General features: G+C 53.3%; 1 protein-coding gene across 11 annotated transcripts in view; it reads right to left on the bottom strand.

Moving 5' to 3' along the window:
* The window catches only part of Ralgds (ral guanine nucleotide dissociation stimulator), a 39,454-nt gene that overhangs the window by 9,662 nt on the left and 5,325 nt on the right, over positions 1–24,467 (bottom strand). For 3 of the 11 annotated variants that reach the window (XM_031369521.1, XM_031369529.1, XM_031369526.1), the window contains exons 1-4: positions 15,184–15,384; positions 2,168–2,278; positions 1,104–1,297; positions 528–626 (exon numbers count right to left, since the gene is read on the bottom strand). In XM_031369521.1, coding sequence (XP_031225381.1) covers positions 528–626; positions 1,104–1,297; positions 2,168–2,278; positions 15,184–15,369 — 590 coding nt within the window. In that variant the 5' untranslated portion in view covers positions 15,370–15,384. Of the gene's footprint in view, positions 1–527; positions 627–1,103; positions 1,298–2,167; positions 2,279–9,644; positions 9,936–15,183; positions 15,385–24,467 lie in introns of those variants that run through there. The other 8 variants (XM_031369522.1, XM_031369527.1, XM_031369523.1 and 5 more) reach the window with 8 other exon arrangements.

The following is a 24,467-nucleotide window of genomic DNA, read 5'->3' as shown; positions in this document are numbered from 1 at the left end:
ACCCTGGTGTGCCTCCACCCACAAACCCCTTTGACTGTCCAAGTAACTAGACAGAGGCTACAGAGGATCCTACTGGAGAGAGCAAAGGCTCATCAATGGAATGGTGGCTCACCCAGTTCTTTAGGGAACCGGTCCCACTCCTGCCCAACTCTACAGGAATGTGGATGCTTGAAGGGCTTGCCATTTAACCAGGGGCGAGGGTTACCTCAGTACCTGTTCTTTGTGAGCCAGGTATAGGTTGCATTTTCCCGAGGGACTTGGGGACCAGCTAAATGCCCATTCCTAAGGAGTGAGGCTGCACATCTGTTGAGATAGGCTATGCTAGGGAAGGATTTTCACAGTGACTGGTTCTGAATCTCCCTCCCCACCCCCCTCACTCCTCCACTCTGTATCACCATGAACTCTGTCTTCCTTCTGACACAGGAGGAGCCTTAGACCTCACCCAGCATCAGGAACCAGATGTGTGGGCCTACAGTTCAGCTTGACTCGTTCCCTAAACCTTCCCTCTGGATGCAAAGCCTACTTACTTTTTGAGTTGGTCCTGCGGTCCACCGTCCTCACTGGAGTAGGGGAGGATGCAGCCATATCTAGAGGAGGCCGTGAGGGCGTCACATCTACCGTACCTGCTTATGATGTCTAGTGTTACTGGTCAACTCCCTGATGGGAATGGGGCCCAGGGAGGCGGGGACTCTCTGCTCTTGTCACAGAGTTAAGTGCCTGGCAACATGGCTACACACAGCAGACTGTTTTATAAGATGAGGCACTTCAGCACACCTGGAGTCTCTCAGTTGATTCCCACAAGGCTGTCCTTGCTCTGTGTATATCTAGGTTAAGGTCCCCCTCCTTTCTATGTAGGGAACCCACTTAGCCTGAGGCTGAGAAGAGAAAGCTTCTCCACAGAGGAAGGGAGAGTCACATACAACCCCACAGGCCTTGACAGCCCAGAATGGGGCTGCCTTGACAGGGCCCATCTATCTAGTTTAGTCCTGATGATAGCCTATAAGGATGCTTATCATCAAACTGGGGCTCAGGGAGACACAAGGCATTCCCAAGACGAAGCCAAGAGCACAGGTGTCCTGGGTCTGTCTAGCGGGGGTGCTCACCTTTTGAACAGCAGGTCTAGTACCTGCTGAGTAGTGGTGAAGGCTCTGTAGGTACACAGGAAGACAGTGACGTAGGAAAGGTCACTGCCCTGGAAGGCAGGCACCAGGTGCTCCACCAGCTTCTCCAGAGTACCAGCCTTCACCGTGCGCACCTTGCAGGTCTCATAGAGGTTCAGAGCCGACTCATTCTCACACTTGGGGGACAAGAGAAGGGCACGGTCAGTGGCAGGGTCATGTTCTCACGGAAGCTGGAGGCTGGAGCTCGGATCACCTCCTATACACCCCCAGGAGAATGTGGCCAAAGCTGGAACCAGAGGGTCTCTGGTTTTAAAGTCTTGGATTTTCAAGCAGAATTTGAGCCCTTCAGGGTGGTTTCTTAGGTGAGTAACAGTGGTCTCTAACATATTCTGGGGGAGGGAGGATGGCTTCCAAACTGAACAGCCCATCCTAGAGGTGGAAAGACAGGCTTACTCCAGGGTCGGGGGTTGGCCTATCAAGACCCAGAACGTTCCCTGATCAAGTTCAATGACCACAGGGAAGACTCATTCTGGGACCCAACAGCGGCGAAGCATGACAGTGTGGCAGTGACAGCATTGTCTTCTGGAATATTATGTGGCTGGGTCAGGCTCAGCTTCTTAGCTCAAGGGACTCACAAGACTTGTTCTGAGACAGCAGAGAAGTGTATACATGTTGAAGAATTTTGTCACCTTGATACATCTGACAAAATTAGAGTCATCTGAGAGAAAGGAACCCCAAATGAGAGAATGCCTCCATAAGTCTGCTGTGGACAAGACTGTAAGGCATTTCTGATTAGTAATTGACGGGGTGGGGTGGGGTGTGTGTGTTTGTGAGGACAGGTTTTAAACTGAGCAAAATATTTGAATATGTATGGCTTATGGGAAATGAGAAGCAAAGTCAGTGGTGTCTCCTCTCATCTGTTGGTAGGTATGTCAGCAGGACCTTTGTGCATGGGCTAGGGAATGGAGGGAAGGTCAGCCCTCAAACAGAAAACCCTGGAAAGAAGTCTGGCAGGGTCACCCTCCTGGCCTCCTCTCCATACTTACCCCTAGCCAGCGCTGGCCCTTGGTGGCTCCTTGGTGTAGCTGAACCTTGCGCAGGGAGATGGAGTAGATGACCCCGTTGATCAGCTCCTCCCCAATCTCCTGCGTGGAGCTCTGGAAAGACAAGGCCCAGGAGCCAGGCCAGGCCATCAGGGGTCTGTTCCAGGGGGGCGGCACAGACAGGTGGCTTCTGGACTTCCAGGACTCCCCTTCCCACCTGATTCCTCCTGACCTCAGGAACCTGTTCCTGCCTAGTACTGGACAGCCCTACCCCAGCCTACCTGGGCAGGTACTGTTATTCAGCCATTTCAGAGAAGGGTTAAGTGGAGGCTGAGGCAGTCAAACTGTCTGGTGTATATGACAGATCCCCTATCCCAAGGCCCTAACATGGTCATAGGTGGCACTGGCCTTCAGAAAAACCTAGTCCTCAGAGCCCAAGGCCCGGGTCACCCACACTCTCATCTTCTCATCTCTTTGTCCCGTCTGAGGTTCCAGGCTGACCAAGCAGCATTGGGCAGTTCTTTCTAGCCCAGTGCTGGAGTCAGCACCATGGGTCTAGGGCAAGTGCGGACACTGGCTACATCTGAAGCCACTTCCTTCCCCTTCTGCTCATTCATGCTTCTGAGACTTCTTGGGCAACACGGGGGTTCCCAGCTGGCTGTTCTCCCTCACGTGAGTGGGGAACAGCAACAGTGCAGGAGATCTACAGAACCCCAAATCATAAGGCCTATTTGGGGAAGGAAGGGATCATGTGGCTGCTTCTCAGAGCCTAGAGCAGAGAGGAAACACTTGCTTCCCCTGCACCCCAGGCTCTCTCCTACTTCTGCCATCTGGAGAAGGGCTATGCCTGGGATGGGGGGACCTGATTCCTGGAAGTCAGTGGGTAACAAGAAGGCTCATGACCCTAAGCAATCTTGGCTCTCAGCCCAGGGAACTTCCCTTCAGAGACTAGTGGCACTGTCATCAGCTAACCCCAGACCCAAATCTAGAAAGTCTTTCAGCAAAGATAAAGGAGACCATGGCTTTGGAACACCCACTGTGTCGGCTCAGCAGTTCTCCTCCTTTCCCAAGGAACCTGGCAGGGTCAGGTCACACATGAAGCTCCTGCCACACAACACTGGGTTTCAGCCCAGAGACCCCAATACAGTGCTGGTTTGTAACAGGTTTTGATCGATGCCCACTAGACAGAAATGTGCCTGGCCAGGCACACCCACAGGAGTAGCTGGATGCAAGCAGCGGCAGCCATCCCTGAGCAGGGCTCAAAAGCAAGGCTTTGCTCAGCCTGGGCTTCTGCTGACAGCCCAGCAGCTGGCCTGGGCCCTGTGGGAGTGTCATGTGATCCCTGTACCCTTCCCCCACCCGAGGGGGGCCATTCTGCCAGCTGGATGGGGGTGGGGGTGCAGATGGGCCCTGAGAGTCATACATGCCTTCCTCTGGGGAGTTGACACCCTGTTGCACAGATGGGAACTGTTCCAGCCATGAGTAGCTAACCTCATACACTCCGCTTCCTTCAAACAACCACAGCAGGAATGAACCAGACCACCTCACAATACTGAGTGTGGGCCTCTTTGCACCCAGATACCCAGAGAAGACAGAGATGCCCCGGGCCTAGTTAGAAAGCAACAGAGAAGAGCCTCTCTCCCCAGACTAAGGATCTGTCCTTGGGTCCTTCTAAGGTTGGAGGGGCAGGGACCATGTAACCTAGGGCCACCTTGAGCTGCCTTTGTAGCAGGCAGCCCATGTAGGAAGTGTCATGCTCCCAGGAATACTCAAGCAATCTGGGGGGGGGGGAGGGGGAAGCTGGCCTGGTAAACAGCTGAAACAGCAAAAATGTCTGCCTGCCTGCCTGGGGCCAGCATCCAGGAAGCCTCTGAGCTCCAAGAGAGGAATGCCACATGGTTGGCTGTGTCCTTAGAGAGGACTGTGTCCGTCCCCCACCCCCACCCTGCAGCGCCCTAAATGTGCAAGGCCCCCAGGGACCTGGGATGAAGCTGGCTGCTGTGTCTAACACACTTGGGCCAGTCAATTGAGGGTAAAAGTGTCCCTGGGAATCTGGTGAGTACACCGTCCCCACAATCACAGTCTCTCTTGAGCATAGCCCAGAGCTCCCAGAATGGGGTGTGTCACCTGATCAAAGTTCTCTGGGTGGCAGGCCAGCAGGATGTATGTCCCCAGCTAAAAGAGAGGGAGCTGCAGGCCAAGCCCATAACAGCATATAACAAGGGGCTCAATGAGGATGGGGAGGCCAGGCCCGTGTCATCTCTCCCTAAGAGCAGTGTTCTGTTCAGCCCACACTGGCTGTTTCTACCTTGGGAGGCCTTGGCAGATGTGGTAGATCACATCTCAAGAACACAGCTTCTTTCTACATGTGCAGAGGCTTGGCCTACTTGGTGAGCCAAGGTGATTCTAATCTCACCACACCTACCTGTACCACTGAGTCACTAGGGTACCCCAGGGCTCTAGCAGGTCCCTTACAGACCCCCTACAGCTCTGGATGCACAAGGCCCACAGTTCCAAACCCATATACTGTGTCTCAGGAGAAGTCTCACTCCCCAGCTTGGCTCAGTAAGCTGGCCACGGGCTGAGAGGACAGCAGCAGCTAACAGGTGACACTGTGGGGCTGCAGCTGACTAAGGATGGTAGATGACACCTGGTACAGCAAGGAACTGCTGGTGTATGAGTCAGAGGACCACCTGGGACTGCTGGACCCAGACAGCAGCTCACTCAGGGTCCTGGCCCTGGCTTAGAAAGGAACTTCCAGAACAGGGAGGAGGCAGTCCAGATGCAAGCGAGCAATTGCAGGTTCTTATTATGGTGGGAGAGCACCTTCTAGTTTTACAGGTGGAAACCAAGGTCCAAGGGAGGGTTGAGGTGAGAATCCAAGACTTCTCAAGCCCAGGCCATGAGCTCCAACAGAGGGATAAAATGAAAATACCAAGTGTAAGGGTCCTCCATCCCGGCCTAGATGCTGAGCCCCCATGGCAGCCCTAGGCGATCAGAGGAAGCTTCAGCTAGGGACTGTACAAGGTGTCTGGTTGCCATGGCAGCAGGGGAGCACCAAGACCTCAGAAAGAAAAGTCTTGGGCCTGTGCAGAGCTCCCACAGAGTCAGATTCAGGACCCAGGAACCCTCCTTGTCAGCCTGAGTCCTGCTATTGGCCAAGTCAGCATTTTAGGAAGGAAAACGAGGCTCAAATGGGGGAGGGGAGACCCATCCCTTCAGCTCAGTAAATCCATGGCTTTGTCCACCCCAGTCCTGCTGTCCATTTGCAAATGGCCATCATCGGGCCAGGCCTGGGAGGGGGCATGCCCCTGTCCAGCTGAAGTCAGACTTATACCACTCCATGACCATGCCATCCAGCTAACATGGTACTTCCTGTCCCAGATTATGTGTACACTTAGTTCATGGAACTTTCCCAGTATGGTGCCTGGTGGATGAAGGAACACCCAGGTAGGACAGGTACACCCAGGTAGGACAGGTAGAAGTCTCCTCACGAAGAGCTAGGAAACAGCAGCCAGGACAAGGATTTTATCCCTGGCTTGTAAGGACACACCCAGAGCTGGCTGCTGCTTCTGTCAGGCACCATCAGGGCAGGGTCCAGCCATAGTACACAGACGCAGGGAGAGGCTGAAGACAGAGTGCCTTCCTCGGGCTACACAGCAGGTGGAAGGTGGCCAGGCCAGTGGCGGGCGTCACACCCATGTCTCTGAGCAGAAGCTTAGGGACATGTCCTGGGGAACGGCTCCACCGAGGCTGGCTCCTCTGCTGGTTGTCAGTCTCACTTGGCCTACTCCACAACTCCTTTTTGTTTGTTTGTTTTTGTTTTGTTTTTCAAGACAGAGTTTCTCTGTGCAGCGTTGGCTGTCCTGGAACTCACTCTTTAGACCAGGCTGGCCTCGAACTCAGAGATCCGCCTACCTCTGCTTCCGGGATTAGGCATGCGCCACCACTGCCTGGCAACATGTCCATTTTATAGATGAAGAAACTGGGGCTCCGAGGGGGCTATGCTGGCATTCCAGCGCAGAGGCCTTCCACAGAGCTCAAGCTCTGTGCCTCTTGGGTTCAAAAGGACAGACGGCCTACTGGTGTGACCCATAGGAGGGAAATGTGCCAACAGAACAGCCATGGCCAGCAGTTCTAGTCCCTGTGCCCTGCTCAAATGAGCAGCCCTCAGGTTGTTCATTCTCTGGGGAACTGAGTTTGCTTGGAGCCTCAGCTCCTTTATTCGGAAGCAATCCATCTCAATCTCTCTCACTCTCATTGGGCTGGGGTCGTTCACTCCCCTGGGGTATATATATGCCTGATAACATAGCATTTGTGAATGCATCAGCTGGTTCAGAGAAGGTGCCAAACTATGGAGACCCCTTCAGGGTGAAGCTGAAGCCCCTCCAGATGCCTCCTCAGAGCTGAGGGCCAGTGAGAGGTCTATCTACAGTCCTGCAAACTGTCTGATCATCTCCCTGACAGTCAGTCCCTGTTCCTGCCCCGCTAGTAATCGGGTTCCTCCTGCTCCAGAGCTGCCCAGAGGCTCCCAGGAAATGGGCCAGCATGTCTCTCAGTGTCCCAGACCGGAGACAGAACACCAGTACCAGCCTTCTGGGCCTCCTCATCCTCATCTACTGTGTTTCTGAGGAAAGCAACTATAGGAGAAGGAGATTCTGGGGGCATAGTTTTGATAGCAAGTCTCCTCATGAACATAACAGGCTCTAAAGTTGCTGAAGGCTGCCCTTTTAAAGTCAGCTAGGAAGTACCTCTGGAAGATTATCTTGTGCATGTGCACGTGTACATACATACACACACACATACACACACACACACACACACACACACACACACACACACACACACCCTATGTACCTATATCTCTGAGTTTTCAGTATCAAGAGAACAAAAGAACCCTGGGGTAAACTAAGAGCTGCACACAGTGTGATCAAGAAAGCAGACAGCTCGGAGGAAGAAGCCTAGCCTGGCCTCACTGTGTCCAACCCACACAGCCTTCAGGCAACACAGGCAAGCTGCCAGGGTGAGACGCCTGCCTGGCCTCTGCCTCTGCAGTTGACCAGCTTGTTGAGTGCAATCTAATTAGTTGTTTCATTTGTTAAATGGGCTATTAATAGCCCTAACCCCCCCCCAGGACAAAATGCATACAAATTATTATTAGTAGTATTGTTTTTTTTAGTTTAGTTTTTCGAGACAGGGTTTCTCTGTGTAGCCCTGGCTGTCCTGGAACTCACTCTGTAGACCAGGCTGGCCTTGAACTCAGAAATCTGCTTGCCTCTGCCTCCCAAGTGCTGGGATTAAAGGCATGTACTGCCACTGCCCGGCACATGCAAATTATTTACCCAGGCTCTTCCACCAAGCCCTAGCAGCTATTGGCTACCATGTTAAGCCCCTGGTTCCACTGTTCCCAAGGTCTCAAAATCTGAGGTACTTTCACTTTCTCCTGGACTCTAAATAAGCCTCCCCATATCTCACCTGACCAAGGCTTTTTTGCAGTGCTTGGGTCAAGGTCTATCCACCACCTTTGCTGGCATCTACTGTTCACAGCCATCTCTGCTGTGTCTTGCTTCACCTCTAATATGTAGCAGACACCCCAACCCCAACCCCAGGGAGCACTGTGCTCAAGTCCTTTCTGACAACGTTATTTATCTAGGTCAGGGACTTCACCTCTCTGCCCTCCAGCCTCTTAGCAGATGGACCTGGCATCTAAACTGGGGGTCTGTGTGAGCCAGGAGGAACATGGAACTGGTGCCTGCTGCCTGTAAATGCTAGAGATCCACAAATCACTCTTGACAGGATGAAGCTGAAGCAAGCCTGTCCCAGGAGCATAAACTTCATGACCTCCCTGAAGCAGACCGGAGCAGGTCAGGCTAGGTCAGTGGTGGCTTGACTTAGAACTGAAGAGGGTAGGCAGATGCCCAGATGTGTGAGGACATCTGGCAACCCCAGGCAGATGGAAACAAATGACAGAAGATGAAAGGCAGAGACTGAGTGCAGGGACCTCAATTGGGTCCGTTTCATTTCTGGACCTGGGTCTGCTACCAGGAAATCAGCCTCAGGATGGAGATGGGAGGGAATTATTGGCAAAACAGACAGGGATTTCCCTGCCCCCTCCCCCAGGCGAATGCTAAATGGTCATTGTGTTCTGTTTCCGGCTGTGGCCTCCTCTCCTGCCAGGACCCTGGTTTTCCTGCCCCAGCCAGAAGCTTCCCCTCTGATTTCTAAACAGTGACCAGGCTGCATGACAACACAGAGGCCTGGAGAGAGGGGCAGTAGAGGAGGCACAGATAGCAGCAACCTGTGCAGGGACAGAACCTTTCAATAGCCCTGCCACAAAGGGTCCTTAGGGATGTAGCTGGACAGAGCCAGAGAGAAGCTTAACACCACCCCCCCCTCCAGGAGTGATCAGGCCAGGGGCCCTTCCAGCACACAAAGCCGGAGACTCTTGCCAGACATAATGAAAGCCAGATGAGTGCAGGGTTGGTGGCGGGCCGCCCACCACCACGCTCTGGAGTCCCTCCCCAGCCTCCACAAGGATGAGACCACTGGGTGAATGAGAAGCCTGGCTTGGGATACTTGCCAAGCACGGGAGGCCTCCCAGGCCTGGGGGCTCCATGACCAAGAGCTCCCAAGTATGCTTTGTCCAAGGTTTCTCTAGGCAGAGCAGGATGCAGGACTGCCTTGGGATTCCACTACCTCTGGGGTACAGTGGCAGGTGTACTCTAAGGTGGAAGGAAGAGGGCACTGCTGCGTGTCCCTGCCCAGGACACTAGAAACAAGCTCCTACCCACATTTATTATTCTCACCTCCCACACTTTTAAAGGCATGGTCTCCCTTCTCTGAATCCTCCCAAACTCTTGCAAAGATCTGGTGTCGGCACATTTTCTAATCAGGCAGAAATGAATCACAGGTCACCGTGATTGAACACCTTACTGATTGAACACTTGGTTACATACGTTGGTTCCAGACCATCCCTTCCTGCCACTGCCTCCTCTGAACAGCCTTGATGTTCCCAGGTCATCAGACCTAGTTCTGACTCAGTGATGGGTATTCAAAGGCCCCTGAGGTTCCACTCATCTCTGGGGAGTCTAGGACTGTGCCACCACACACACTTGCTGATCCACTATATTGTGGCCTCCTCGTGTCACACGCCCCATTGACAAGGGTTTGAAATGATAGGCCCTCGTGGTTGGAGCATTCACAAACCACAGACGTGTAGTGACAGCATGGTGGGGCTTAAAAGTCTGACTGATTGCAGGGATTGGGGTTGTCAAACCTGTAATGGGTGGGAGCAGGTACTGGGATGAATTGAGGGGGTACGGAAATTCAGCTCTGATTCCCCAACTATTGCTGAGGGTGTGCTGGAAGCTGTAATGGCCAACTGGCTGCCCCGGGGCTGGTACAGCAGGGGGATTTTTGAGGAAGGACCCCCCCCCCCCCACACAATGCTGCAAAGGACGTTGGGCCTCGGCTCACCCACCTCCAGGCGCGGCAGATCAGGGTCTAGCTGCGTGAAGCTGTGCAGCACCACCGGACAGCTGTCTGGGACGCCCACCTCCAGGCGCACGGCGTCCCACACGCTGCGGCTGCGCCGGGAGCCGGGAAACAACGGCTCGGTGCCCGCTATGGGCCCGGCCGCCTCGGCCCACATGCGCTGCACCATGGACGACTCACGGTGGCGCGGGTGGCCGGCGGGCCGCGAGACCCGGGGCAGCGCGGGCGCAGGGCCGGCGCGGCTCCGCGCTGCCTGCTGCGCTCTGTGCCAGGGGCCGGGCCTCGCTGACGTCAGCTGGGGGCGGGGGCTGCTGGGGGCATGGTTTCCGAGGGGCGTGAGCTTCCTCTAGTTGCCAGGCCTGGAGGATACCGCTTGCACACAGTCTGTGTATTGTGTGGGCGTGTCTGTGATGCTGTTTTGCTGAAATCAGATCCACTTCCCGGGAATTCCAGTTACCACACCCCCTAGCTCTGTAGCCTCAGTTTCTTCAACTGGAAAGTATGGGTAATGAAAATGACTTCCTCCAAGAGTGTGACTGGGAGGATGTCATGAGGTCACAGGCTATGTGCTCATATACCAGAGCATGGGGAAGGGTGACCCTGAGGTTTGATTGGGTGCACTGGCATCCAGCCCAAGCTCCATTGGGAGAGGGGTGCTGTCAGCCTCAGCACCAGTCACCACAGCCATGCACAAACTAGACAGACCTACTGTGCAAAAGAAATGCTAGTTACCTCTAGGTGAGGTGGTATACTTTTAAAAGGCTTGTTTATTTTATTGTATGTGTATGGTTATTTGCCATGCATGTGTGTACACTTCATATGTGCCTGGTGCCTGAGGGGAACAAACAGTGAGTTGCCATATGGGCGCTGGGAATTAAACTCAGGTCCTCTGGAAGAACAGTGAGTACTCTCTAGTGCTGAGCCATCTCTCCGGCCCCAAGGCCTAAATTTTCTCTGAAATTTTTAATTGTCGGAAAGTATTTTTATGAGCAGGCTCCAGTGAATATGATTTAAGAAAAAAGATAGGCAGATTTGGCTTCGAGTGGAGATCCCCTAAGGCTGCCCAGAAGCCTGGGCTCTGCCCTCCGTCCAGGAAGTCCAGGTGTGGGGGGTATCACAGGAAGGCAGTGGTTCCCACACGTTCTGTAGGCTTCTCCCCAGCCCCATTCCTGGGCCAAGGACCCAGCAGTAGCTCAGCTTTGTTTCCTGCTGCTCTCTCCTACTCTGGCTTTCTTTTTCTGAGGGCCACTTCTCTCAGATACTTAGTCCCCAGGCACCACGCCTCCAGCCTCAAAGGGGGAAAGGGTAGGGAAGTCCCAGGGTGGCCGGACCGGCGGCAGGCAGGCTGCCTCCAGACTCACTAATTGCAGGGATGGACAGTGGCAGAGGTGAGGTCCCATCATCTACTCCGCCTTTCTGGTTGCTGTCCACCCGTTTTATCAAGTTCCTTTCCTATCTCATTCTGCGAGGCTGCATTTCCCTCCTGGAAAGTCTGTTCATGGATATTACATGCACAGATACAGAAACACACACACACAAGTATAGGCAAGATACATAGAGACATAAAGCCACACAGACAGACAGACAAAGAAACTCCTCCCTCCCACAGGCCAACAGCTCAAGCCTTTTTACTCTGACCCCGTCTCGCCAATGTAAGTGTCCTCATGTTCTGCTTGCTGCCCTAGAACCCCCCAGAGCTCACACCTCAGCACCCTCAGCGCCAGCTGTGACTTTCTAGATGCTTCCCAGAAAGCAGGGCCCTCCCACGGCCTCCTAAGCCCTCCTACCTACAGGGCATATCCCTTACCAAGAGCAGGCCCATCCAAAGAGAGGGCTAAGGACAGTATGGCAGGACAGTGCAGAACATCCTGCAGCCCACACCTAATTCTAACCATTGCTCAGGGAACAATTGGAATCAGAAGGACAGCCTCCACACATCACTAGCCTGCAACCTACGGAAATCCAGCCTTTAGGACAGAAAGACAGACAGGTTTTGTTTTGCTAACAAATATATGGGGGTGGGGAGGTACACAAAAAAGTGTGTGGGTTTGTGAACCTGATAAGAACAAGCTGACTGTTAAGTAGCAAGGCCTCTCCCTCTTATCCAAGGGGGATGCATTCTAGGAAACCCAGCAGGATCCTGAAATAACAGTGAACTGTGTTGGGTGCTACAATGGTCAGGGCAATGCCCCGGGCAGCCAAGCGGTTCACTAGCAAACTAGCAAGCAGAGTGTTTGGGTAGAGGGATGACTTCACATTGGGGTGTGGCATGGGGAGAAAAGGCTTGATTTCATTAAGTTGCTCAGAACAGCAAGAGATTTGATTCTAGAATTTTCCATTTAATATTTTTGGAGCAGGGTCAACCTTAGGTAGCTGAAGACTACCATATATTGATGGCATTGGACATTGCTGCTGCTCCTCCTCCTTCTCTTCCTGTTCTTTTTTTGTTTTTGAGGCAGGGTTTCTCTGCATAGCCCTGGGGCTCCCAGGAGCTGCCAAGGGAGGGTTATAAGCTTCACCCTGGTGGGATGGAGTGACCCTGGGCTAGATTTGAGCTATTTCCTATATGCTTCACTCTGCCCAGTCACTGACAGGATCCTGAGAACAAAGCAGCCTCAGGTCCCCAGGAAACTGAGTCCTGATGCCCATATGTTTCTAAGGGAGGCTGGGGACAGCCCTGGTGATCAGGACTGAGTCTGAAATGCAAGGCTCACATTAACCCTAACACCTGGGCTGTCACACTGCACTACTTCCTCTGCAAGAGAAGGTTACAAGGCACTGGCCTCTCTCCTCTTCCTCATCCCAGCCCTTCTGGGAATGCAGCTGGCCCTCACTGGGAGGCACAAAAAACCCCTTAAGAACAATGCTGACTTACACAGTTGGATGATGTTCCTCAAAGAGCAAGGCTTTTGAGCTGACAGTCAGAGACTAGAAGGGAGCCAAGAGCACCTCACACATGTATTTTGTTTGGACTGCAAAGTGTTTTTAAATGTTTGAGCCAACAGTAAAAGGTCAGGTGATTTCACACAAAAATCCAAAATTCAGGCGTCTCCTGTAACTCTGTGTGACCCGACCACACCAGCTGTGTTCCTGCACATGATTAGAGGCTGGGTGGGAGCTGAGCGGCACCTGTGGGCTTTAACTACCCCTGGACACCATCCCTGATTCCCAGACAAATGAGCCCAACTGCCTAGGTCCCTGGAGTCTGGCTTCCTGTCTTCTGAATGTTCCCCCACTAGGATGGATTGCGTCCGTCCTCACCCTACTTCGGAGAGTACATCACTAGTCCTTTAAGGCTGCTGAGGTTGCTCTTGGGATAGTTCTCAGGGACTTAGTTCCATGACTGCTGGGTAGCAGACAGCCAGAGGCAGACCTGGACACCAGGCAATGTCAGGACAACCACAGAAATGAGTCAACACCTCTTCACACCCAGGCTGGGCCACAGCCACTGAGGACAACAGCGGGGTGGGCCCTGGTAGAAATCCTTTTGTCTCTTGTCTAGGTACAATGGCCAACAACAGAAGACCCTTCACCCCAGACTGGCAGGTAAAGGCCTGCCCGCTCATCTGTCTGTTGTTCTCCGTTTCCAACTCATGGCTAAAGCAGGAAGATTATCAACTTAGAAGCAGCCTAGACCTCAGAGCATGAACCTACTTCAAAACAACAGAAGACCCTTCACCCCAGACTGGCAGGTAAAGGCCTGCCCGCTCATCTGTCTGTTGTTCTCCGTTTCCAACTCATGGCGGGAGGATACTGCTAGGGTGTGGCCCAGCCCAGCTCCTCTGTCATTTCCCGACTAGGGCATCATCATTCCTGGCCTGCCTGGGTTCTGGGGTGGCCCTGTGTGGGCGTGTGAGCACACACCTTGGCAGGAGGTGACGCACCTAGGCCTGAGTGGCCTGGCTCTACCCTGTGCCCTGCAGTCTCAGGAGCCTCTCCAACAGTGGAGGAGGGAACTGAACATAGCAACTCCCCCAGGAGGTCAGACTGGGTGAGGGATGTGACATGATTACCCCAAATCTCTGACCTCACATAGAGTTGCTGCCCAAGGAAAACTGGAACAAAACCAGCCTGAAGCTCAGTAGTCCTGGAACCCAACTAAGTTCCAGGCAAGTTGTCTCCTGACCACCACACATGCACTGTGGCACACATGCCCACATAAATCACACATATGCATACACAATAATAATTAAGAGGGGCTGGAGCCATAGCTCAGCTGTTAAAAGCACTCACTGCCCTGGCAGAGGACCTAAGTTCAGTTCCCTGCATCCACAGCTAGCTCTAACTCCAATGATGGGGGATCTGACACCCCTGACATACCCGATATCGAATAGCTATACCCACATGCAGGCGCACACATCTAAATATAATCTAAATTTTTTTTTAAAAAGTTGTCTGTGCACACATGCATACTAAATGACCATCTCACACACACATACAGAGACACCCCCCCACACACACACACACATACATCAAGCCTGGGGCAATGGAGGTGGCCATGTAAGAACACATGATTCTGGATTAGCCTCTCTAGGTTCATGCTCTGGATTGTTGCTCTGTCCCACCAGCCCAACTCTATGCTGGCAGTGCTCAGAGTGGTCAAGATCAATCTGACTGGCACCATAAGAAGTGTCATTCATGGAGCAAGAACTAATGTCACCCTGGTGACTGTGCCCCCCAGTCACAAGATACCCACTGTGAACCTACCCACTGTGGTCACTGACAACCCTGGGGACCTTAATGCTCCAGGTGCCTCATGAGGTACATGGAGGCAGAGGAGAAAGCCAGTGTGGACACAAACACATAGAAATGGAGACGGAGACTCAGAGCTGAGCCCAGACAGAAAACGAGAGGAGCAGGAAGGAGGGAGGCCCCGGGGGACAAGCTGTGGCCTGTGTGAGCTGATCAGAGCAGTCAAGGGAGCCACTGAGCACGTGCGGTAGCTCCATGTGTCCCACAGTCTCATCAGTCCCTAAGCCTAGAGGCAGTGACATTTGTCCCCCAGCACACCCCAGAAAGGCCCTGGCATCAGGGTCCCAATATCTCCCTGTCCTGGAGAGCGATCAGCAGGCTGCCAGCCCGGTCCTCCTCTTACACTCAGCCAAGTGCCAAGTAGGAAGCGTCCGGATGATCTGGAACCCAGCTTTGAGCCCTACTCCCTGCTCCAGACCCCAGGCGCACCTCAGAGCCCAGAAATATGGAGACACTAAGAAAACAAGGGAGACGACATACCAGCTATCATTCTGAGTCAAGTGTAATCCAAGAAGCACCATCCAATGTGAGCTGCTGTGACAGTCCACAGGCATGCTGTCTGCCACAGCTGTGGACAGGTGCCCAGCCAGAGCTCACACACAGCACCCCAGCCTCTGAGCTGGCATTGGGTAAAGGAGACAGTCTCCTGATGCTTTTAACCAAACTCCTTCAACCAGTTCTGACAAGGAGAGTAAGGAGCTCTAAGGTGCCAACTCCCACGGCCCAGGCTGGGTCTTGGCTGTGACCTGACAGCCTTTCCAGCAAACACTTACCTCAGCAGTGGGTGCCAGCAGGGGTGCCCGGCAAGGTGTTGGAGGAGTGGGAGATCGGGCAGTGGTGCGGCGGGCAATGGCCCACCGCCTGGCAGTCACCAGTGAGACACAGGCAAAGAACACTGATCCCTTCCTCCCCCTGGGCACAGTAGGCCTAGCATGGACCCGGTCTGCTTCCCGGGCCATAGTAGGTGAGAACCCAGTGGGGGAGTGGGCTCTTGGGCAGGCTGTCAGATAGTGCCTCTGACACCCGCCTGCCCCAGAGGAGTTGAGCCCCAAGAGTGCCTAGGCCTGCTGTCACCTGCATGGCTGTCATACCTGCTGCTGTGACGGGCAGGGCCAGGAATTCCCGCGCTTATACCAGGCCACAAGGCAAGCAAGAATGAGTGGTCAGGATTCTGTTCTGGGCTGGCCTAGTAATCTATTGCTAACCTACACCCCTTTGGTGGACCCAGCTCTCTCCTCCTATCCTCTGCCCCCAAGACCTCATCCCACTGATCTCCCTTGGTGGGCTGGAAGTCTCTACATTAAGATCAAAGTAGCCTTCGTCAGGAGCAGTTACCAAATGAGCATAAGCCAGGTCTCAAAGCCCTATTTCCCCATTCTAGAAGCCTTTTCTGACCATCTAACTCATAGCTCCTGTCCTGGGTATCTGGCATGGATTTTTAAAAAACAATTATTTATCTATCTATTTTATGTATATGAGTACACTGTAGCTGTCTCTAGACACACCAGAAGAAGGCATCGGATTCCATTACAGATGGTTGTGAGCCACCATGTGGTTGCTGGGAACTGAACTCAGGACCTTTGGAAGAGCAGTAAGTGTTTTTAACCACTGAGCCATCTCTCCAGCCCCTGGCATGGATTTTTTGTTTGTTTGTCTGTTTGTTTTTGAGATGGTGAATTGTAGCCCAGGCTGACCTCTACCTTACTATGAAGCCAAGGATGGCCTTGAACTTCTAATACTGGGATTACAGATACTCCCAGCCTGTATTTTATTTTAAGCCAAGACCAAGTAGGGTGGTAAAAACTGAGTACCACTACTGCCAAGATTTTAGAAAAGAGACCACAGAAAAACTAGGTAGGATGTCTGTCCATCAGGAGAAGGGCAGCAGCACAGTTGGTGTGTTAGGCTTTAGAGCAACTCACCATCCTTTCCCTGATTTTACTGCAAAACAAACACTGGAAGCCACTAAACAAGCTCAACACACCCCTCTGACACACAAGAACCAGGTCAGGGGAAGAAGGCCAGCAAAGCCCGCAGGCTGCTTCTGTCTGCAACCACAACCCTGACCAAGGCCCAGCAATCCCAGGATGAAGCAGGCAGAAGCCAGCCCGCATCTTTACCCTCCTGGGACTCTGGCTGGGCAGGCATCCAGCACCGAAGAGGCAGGAAGCCAGTGGTGGCCAGGGAATCTACAGCTCCCCCAGAGGCACTTCAATCCCCAATGGGGGTGGAGGAGATCCAACATCCAGACTGAGCCCCGCCAGCACCCTAGCTCTACTCTCTGAGCAATCCACATCCTCTTCCAATGGTCTTCCCGCCCAGAAGGGTGACTGACTGATCAGTTGGCTCAAAGCCTTGAGGAGGGGGCTTCAAGCCTTGGTTCCTGTCCCTGCTTGGTGCTGCCTCCTGCAGGACTTGCTAGCACACCACACTCTTCCATATTGGCCTCTCTCTCCTGTACTACCCACCTAGCCATTGGTATTGGTTGATACAGGTTTACCAGTGAGAAAGGGGTTTCCCCACAGAGGCCTGTGGAGGAAGTGGGAAGGGACCAGGAGGGCAAAAGCATTGTGTTTGTGTCTTTGATGGACAAGCGTTTACATGGACTTCCTGACTACAAGCCCTGTGCAAGATACAACGCCTGCCTCTGATGCACGCTCCTTATAGCCCAACACTCCCTCCAATTCTCCCAGCATACCCCAGGCCAAGAACCCTGATTTCCCTCAACAAGCCCCAACCTTTAGCTTAGGCTGCAGGGTTTGATCCTGCAGCTATTCTTATTCTCAAAGGTCAGGGCTGCCTGGGGCAACAACACTGAGCAGGCTAAGAGAGCTGGAGGGTCTGAGTCACAGCCAGGTCAAAGGACAGGACCAGAAAGACCAGCTGCCACTCCTGAAGCTGGGGTTCCAGGAGGAGGGACCAAAGAGAGGGAGGAGCCAGTAGGCTCCTGCCCCTCCTTCCGTCCACACTCTCCCGGCCCCACCCTGCCACAGGCTGGCCCTGGGAGAGCAGGCCCTTTGTTCCAGGCCCTCAGGAGCCACGTGACACCTGTCACTGTCACGGCCCGGAACGGAGGATGGCCACAGGAGTTCCCAGAGCCACAAGAGTGGGCTCTAAGGACTGAGTATAGCCCCTGCCATAGGGACAGTGCACTGCCCCTGCCTGCACACTAGTATATATATGCTCCTGTCCATTCTTTCAGGACACCCATGTCATCTGCTCTGTTCTACACACCAGTGTCCCTGGGAGAAGGTACCTGGCCACTCACACAGCCTGTGTGGTGTCCCTAGGCCCAGGTGCTAGAGTCTGTGGGGGGTACTAGGGCTGGGGGAGTGTCTTCCCGCCCTTCACTGGTGGGGGGCGGGGTCTGAAGGGTGAGAGCCCATTGTTTATAAACAACTGGTGGCTGTCGCTAGGGGCTGTGACTCAGCTTAGTGGTGACTTTCAGAGCTGTTTACTCGGTACAACATCCTGTCCAGGAGGCTGACTAGGGCCATGGCTCTGCTCTTCTTTCCTGCTGCCTGCTGACCTGACACTTAGGGTCCTATGGGGAAGGAAGAGGACAGTTCCTCTACCCCCACACACCAGGAGCTGGGCCTGTCATCAAGTCACCCCACACATGTTCCTGTGGTCCACACTTCACTGGCTTTTCTGGGGCCAGAGAGTAGGCCTCTTAGGGGAGTATGCCTCTGCTCTGACCAAAAGGCCCTGAGCAGTGGTACCACCACCACCTCTACTCCTCAGACCAAAAGCAAAATTTATCCATAGAGGGAGTAGATACCGAAGCTCTGGTCCCCAGTCAGGCCGGGCTTTTAGCTCTTCTCAGTGAACACAAAACATTTCCTACCCAGCCTGGGACAGAATGCTAAAGCCACTGTCATTATCTTCATGGTAAAGCTGGGAACATGGAAGCCCTGAGAAGGCAAACAACCTCCCCAAGGTCACAAGGCCATTGGAGATGCTCAGACCCATTCAGTTCCCAGGGCTGCCTGCTTTCTTCTACTCTAAATCAAATTAAAGATCAGAAAATATTTATGCCTGGTAGCACTGACAGGCATAGGGCTGCAGGGTTCACGTCACCCTGCAGAGTGGTGGTCCGTCATGTGGACGAAGCTCGGGTTGGGATACTGACTTCTGTTTTCTCTGGCCGTTAGCCCTAATCTGGTTGGTGCCTGGAGTCACAACTACTAGGCCTGAAGGGCAAATCTTTTCTACTCATGCTGCAGTTCAGGTTGGTGACTTCAGAGAGCCTTCACTTACAAAAACCACCCAGTGTGGGCATCACTGAGTCACCACATGAGCCAGGGAAAAAGGCTCCTCACAGCCATGCAGCAGGGCCAGTCATCTAGTGCTGCCAGCTATGGCTGGTATCCTAGCCACTCTTCCCAAAATCCCTTGCCTTTCTTAAAAAGACCAGGATGCCTTTGTCCTTGTGGTGTCACCTGTGGTCAGGGGGAGCATCTCAGGGACTCCTGAGGTTTTGAAGGGCCAGAGCCTCCAAGTGACTTATGGGAAGCTTATGGAGCCATGGGGTGTTTGTTGCCTTCTCCTGCTCTGGACTGGGGAGGCCAGGAGCACAGAAGCACATGCCACACCTGCCCCAACATGTAGAAGCTGGGCAAAGCCTAGGTGGACCAGGCGCAGGTTGGCATCTGAGGCCTGCCCCAAGCACAGAGTACCTCACAAAGGACTGGCTCACCACAGGGCTTCCCTGTGCTGGCGGCCTGCTGCCAGGCCTCCCACCAGACCACTGAGTCATGAGGTTGCCAAGAAGGGGAGGACCTGAAACTAACTGCCTGCCCCAGCCACTCCCACTGGCTTTGGACCCAGCAGGATCCAGCACTGCCAAAAGCTTGAAGCTCCTCTGAGAGGTTGGGGTGGGGGTGGGGAGCAGCTGGGACTAGCTTTGCCTCCTGCAGTCTGAGCCTGCCCCCAGGATGTCCTGCAAGTAGACTGCCTCTAACTGGAAAGATCCAAGTGGCAGCTGTGAGCTGGGGTCTGGGCAAAATTCTAAGCCACATGATGGTTGTGTCAGTCTTTTCCCCATGCTGGTCCTAGCCCACAAAAAGCTAACCTCTGTCTCAGACTGGCTGTATGTTTAAAAGAAATGTTCAGTGGAAACACTTATGACAGGGCCTTGCACGGGCCACTTGTTTAGAAGAATGGCGCCCCAAAGCTGCTCAGGGTCGATCGATCGTCAGATGAACCAGACGTTTTTGCTAATTATGAGGACACCTTTGTAAAATGTAACCAACATGGTGATAAATGCTACAGTTTCTAAACCTGGTCAGTTTCTATACTTAACTAGGAAGGTCACAGGATCTGACCATCTAGGACCACAGGAGTCCCCCGGCCACACAGCAGCTTGCATTAACATCAGCCTGATGAAATCTCCAGTTGATGATCCACTAGCAAACAGAGCAGATGCAAACCCACCTCTAGTGCTGGTGACAGAGCGCTGCCTAGTGTGCATGAGGCTCTGGAGCCGATTCCCAGAAATGCACGGTCTGGACATGGTGGTGTGTGCCTATCATCCTGGCACTTGGGAGCTTGGGAGAGGGGACGTGGGAATTCAAGAGCATCTGTGGCTACATATGGAGTTGGAAGGCAGTCAGGGTTACATGAGACCCTATCTCAAAACCAAACTTTCACAACTTCCGTCAAAAATCCTCCTCTGCTCCTATGATCCTAGGACATCATGAGTAAACTTCATGTTTGAAAGCGAGAATGCCGTAGGGGAGAGAGCAGGGTGGGCACAGAGGAGGCTACGGCAACTGTCAACAAGAGGGGACCCAAAGCTTCATGGGCACAGCAGCAACACAGTGCCCTGCTTCCGTCTATGTCCACGGCTAAAGCGTGCTTGAAGGGAGAGACATCTCACAACTATTGACAGCTAAGGGCATACACACATGCATAACAGCACACACACCAACACTGCTGTGTCAATCTGCAGCCTGCCTTCCTTCCTTCCTTCCTTCCTTCCTTCCTTCCTTCCTTCCTTCCTTCCTTCCTTCCTTCCTTCCTTCTTTCCAAAACTGGAAGGGATGGGAGCTGGATGCCCCTGAAGGTCTGGGACTCTGCTCCCAGCACGGGTAGACTCGGCAGACTCATGAGTACCTGCATAGACAGGTGGATCTGATTGTCCTGGTGGCTCCTGTGGCTTCCAAATTCCTGGACCACAATTCCTTGGGATCACGAGAGCTTCACGGAGGAGGAAAGGTGCACTGTCTACCCGCCTGCCCCAGAGGAGAGTGAAGCAGAACACCAAAGTACAGGAAGGTAGGGAGGTGGCAGCCACGCATCCCGGGAACCAGGTGCCCTTTTCCTTAGAACAAGAGCAGGTGCTTCCCAGAAATCATCTTGCCCTGAGATGCCAAGTCAGCTCTGGTTTAGCACAAGGATCTTCCCTCTTTCCTGGTTGGCCAGAAGCAATTAGGCAGTGGGTCTCTGGCCATTGGCTAACTACAGGTTGTTCTGGTGTAGCTCTGCCTGAGCAGAGATGCCCGCACCAAGGGACAGCAAAGAGCTGGAAGAGGCTGTGGGTGAGGGGAGCCCACAGCCAGGGTCTTGTGCCCAGCAGGCCATGGCCATCCAGGGTTCGGGAACCACAGGAATTAGGACAAATGAGCCCTTGTGGTGCGGGAGACTGTTGGCTGTGCCAGGGACACTGCGTGCCCAGAGCTGCCACCAGTCTGCAGTGCAGGGCTGGGAAGAAGGACTATCCTTTCAGAAGGACCTCCCGAGTTGCCCTAACCTAAAGAGGACTTCAGACTCCAGCTAGATGCTGGGAGATGGCAGAGTTGGTGCCTGCTGCCCTCTTTCCCACAGAACTTTTCCAGCAAGGAAGCTCCCCAGCCTGAGAGCTAGTACTGCTTTGTCCCCTACCCCCCAGCTACCTGCTGGCTCTACTAATCCTAGGACTTCATTCCTTCTTTGGTGTCTTTCCAGAAGGCAAGGCTCTCAGATACTCATATCAGGGAACTTAACATAAGAGCAATTTGCCAGGCCCCCTCTCCTGCTGGGGCCTGCCAAGGGCTGCCTGGTCTCCATGCCCCCATGATAATAGAATGACCATGCACACCAGGCATGATGCAGAGCAGTTCCCAGCCACTGAAATGCTGGGTGAGCTGAGAATGATTATCAACATATGAACAGATCAGAAAATGGACAACGAGGCAACTGAGGGCGAAGGCTCACCTCCCCATCCCACAGCTAGGATGGACTCCACACACAGCTACTTGTCCCATCACATATACACGGGCCCAGCCACCTGTAGGTCTGTCAGGTCAGGGGACACACACTATTGGACCACAGTGACAAGGGCCTGGACTTGCTCAAAAGTGGGCAAGGGTGTCCAAAGGCAGGGAGATGTTCCAGAGCCACTGGCATGCACACAAAGCACACATAGATCTGCATCCCACACAAGGCAGCAAACTACGCAGTTGCTCCATCATGAAGGCCCAGAGACCTGGAAAGAGGCCTGGAAGGCACAGCATCTTTCCCACACAACTACCCCACAAGGACAGAATGTGACCCGGTGGCTCACTCCCTCGGCGCCTACACCTAGCTTCTGTTCCCAGCACCTGTTCCTGGCAGAGCTGCTGGGAGCAGCACAGGAAGTGAGGGCTCTGTGAAGGGATTTCCCAGCCCAGGCTGCTAGGAAGGAAATACTCTTAGAATCCCAAAGATGTTGAGAGGATACAAATCTCAGCCCCTTCCCACGGGACACTACCTGTTCACAAGCTCCCTCCAGCCTCTGGTTGTCACTCTGGCCACTCAGAGCTGCCCCAAGCCAGATGAACCACCTTGCTTTTAAAGTCCAATCTTGAGCATGGATGTTTAGTTCAGAGGCCCGAAATTGGCCCTGGGGAAGCAGTGGATGACGGCAAGGCCACCTCAAATGGCTCAGACAATATATTCAACTTCTCAGGGTCTGCGCGGGAATATTTGTGGATTCAATTCAGAGCCTGCAAGTACCCCAGCCTGTTGCCTGTTCTAAGAGCAGTCACTCTGGAGAATCCTATGGCTATCTGCCTTCAGACACTCCCTGTACCTTTGGGAGGCCTGCTTGTGTGGTGACGGGTGTCTGAGCACCCTCACATACACTGCATGTCTCTAAGCCTGCAGGGGAGATCATGGAAGCTTGTGGTTAAAGAGTCTGCTCAAGTCTAAGCCAGGATTCCCAGCAGCCTGACTTCATCCTCCCTGACTTCCAGACAAGCCAGACCTGCTAGCCAGACTCACCCCTCCTTGTGCTAGGGGGCAGAAGATGATGCTGACAACCAGGGCTGGGCCTCAGCCAGGCATGGGTAGATTCCTTTGGAATGGGTTCCTTTCAGGTGGGGAGAGCCACTTGAAGGGAAGGGCCTCAAAGCCCTTTCTTCTCTGCCCTCCCAGTTTGAACGTTCCTGAGATATGTTGCCCACCCCTAGTCTCTTGAGACATGTCACCTCTAGGGTCAGGATGGAATCCCGGAAGAGATGAAAGAGGAGGTAGGCTACACAGGCCCACCTCTCCTCATCTCCTTTGGTGATAAAGGACCTTGGGCAGTACTCAGTACTCGAGGGCAATGGCTCGAGGAGAGCAGACTCTGGGTTCCAACTCAGGTAGAGGAGAGCAGGGAGAGGACTCAGTCCTTTCACCCAGCCCCGGAAGATCAAGGAGCCTCCGTTCCTTTAATTATGCACAGTCTAAAGGGCAGGGCTACAAGGCCAGCCCAGGAGGTAGTCAGAGGCCACCTCTTGCTCAACCCTCTCCCCAGCAGCCTTCTTCCAGCACAGAATTGGGCTCCACAAATGAACATAGCACCTAAGGGAATCTAGAGTTACATCCTCCCTTGCAGGGAAGCCAGGAGTAGGAATTTCCTTGGAGAAAGGGAAAGGGGAAGGAGAGAGAACACAGATAAGTTCTGAAGGATGGTAGCACACACCTTTATCCTAGAACCAGGAGGTAGAGGCAAGCAGATCTCTATGAGTTCAAGGCCAGCCTGATCTACATGGTGATATCATTCTCAAAAAAATATACAAACAAACAAAAAACACAGAATGGCTTAGCAATCATCTCAGGATATTTAATACTAAAACCTCAAGTCTAGTGTCTAGATGCACAGAGTATGTGCTGGAATCCAGTTACCTCAACCTAGAGCCCTGGAATCTACCAGCTGAGGCGGACTCAGGCAAGTGTAAGCCCTGGGCCTGATTCCTAACATGCCATGCAAGTCCCCAAAAGTGACATAACTTACAGGGTGGTATTTATGTTTAAAGTGGTAAGCACACAGGAAAGGGGCAGAGGGGCCAGAGACGGAGAAACAGGTCAGTAAGAATTACGCTGCAGTTCCCCGGCTAGTTAGTCTCCAAGTTGCTTTGAGACCACAGCCTTGTATTCCAGGAGCTCCAGGGGACTCTTGGTCTTTGCCACATCTGGGATGCTGCCTTGCCCCAGAATTAGGGAGTCTGGGGCTACAGGGTATTTGTGTATGGGGCAGGGTGTTGTTAAAACATCATGCCTGTCCCTCTAGTATGGCCGGCACCAGGCTATGACTGACTATACCTCTGATTCTGAATTTTCTGACATTCTACCACTGTCCAACTGTTACTCAGATATCCAGAAAAATGGCATTGGTTGCTAGGGGACTGGCCTGATGGTAGGCAGCTGCAGCTTGAGGTGATAGGAAGAGGGAGTTAGACTGGGGTTTAGGAAGGACCCAGGGGGTAAGGGCTGCTAGGTCCTATATGGAGGTGTGGGTGGATCAACTGTAAGAGGTAACCATGTAAATTCAGAGCTGAGAGCCACACATAGGCGGTGGGAAAGCCCCTAGCCTGGAGCCTTCCTGCAGGTATTTTGGGGGACTGTGGTTGCTAAGCAACTGTACTAGGTTGCCATGGGAACTCTCTATTCTTCTGGGACTTGTCATTTTTAAGGGGATGCCACATTCCATTGCTATTTCCTCAGGCTGTCTCAGCTACCTGTAAGGTGACCTGGGGGCTCTCAAGTCTACCTTGCCTACAAGGAAGCCACCTATCCATACCTCTAAGAAAAGACTCATTTTTTGGGAGAG

This window comes from Mastomys coucha, unplaced genomic scaffold (genome assembly GCF_008632895.1).
Source record: "Mastomys coucha isolate ucsf_1 unplaced genomic scaffold, UCSF_Mcou_1 pScaffold15, whole genome shotgun sequence".
Taxonomy (NCBI): Eukaryota; Metazoa; Chordata; class Mammalia; order Rodentia; family Muridae; genus Mastomys; species Mastomys coucha.
The sequence above is the reverse complement of the archived record's forward strand: the minus strand, read 5'-3'. Positions and strand labels throughout refer to the sequence as shown.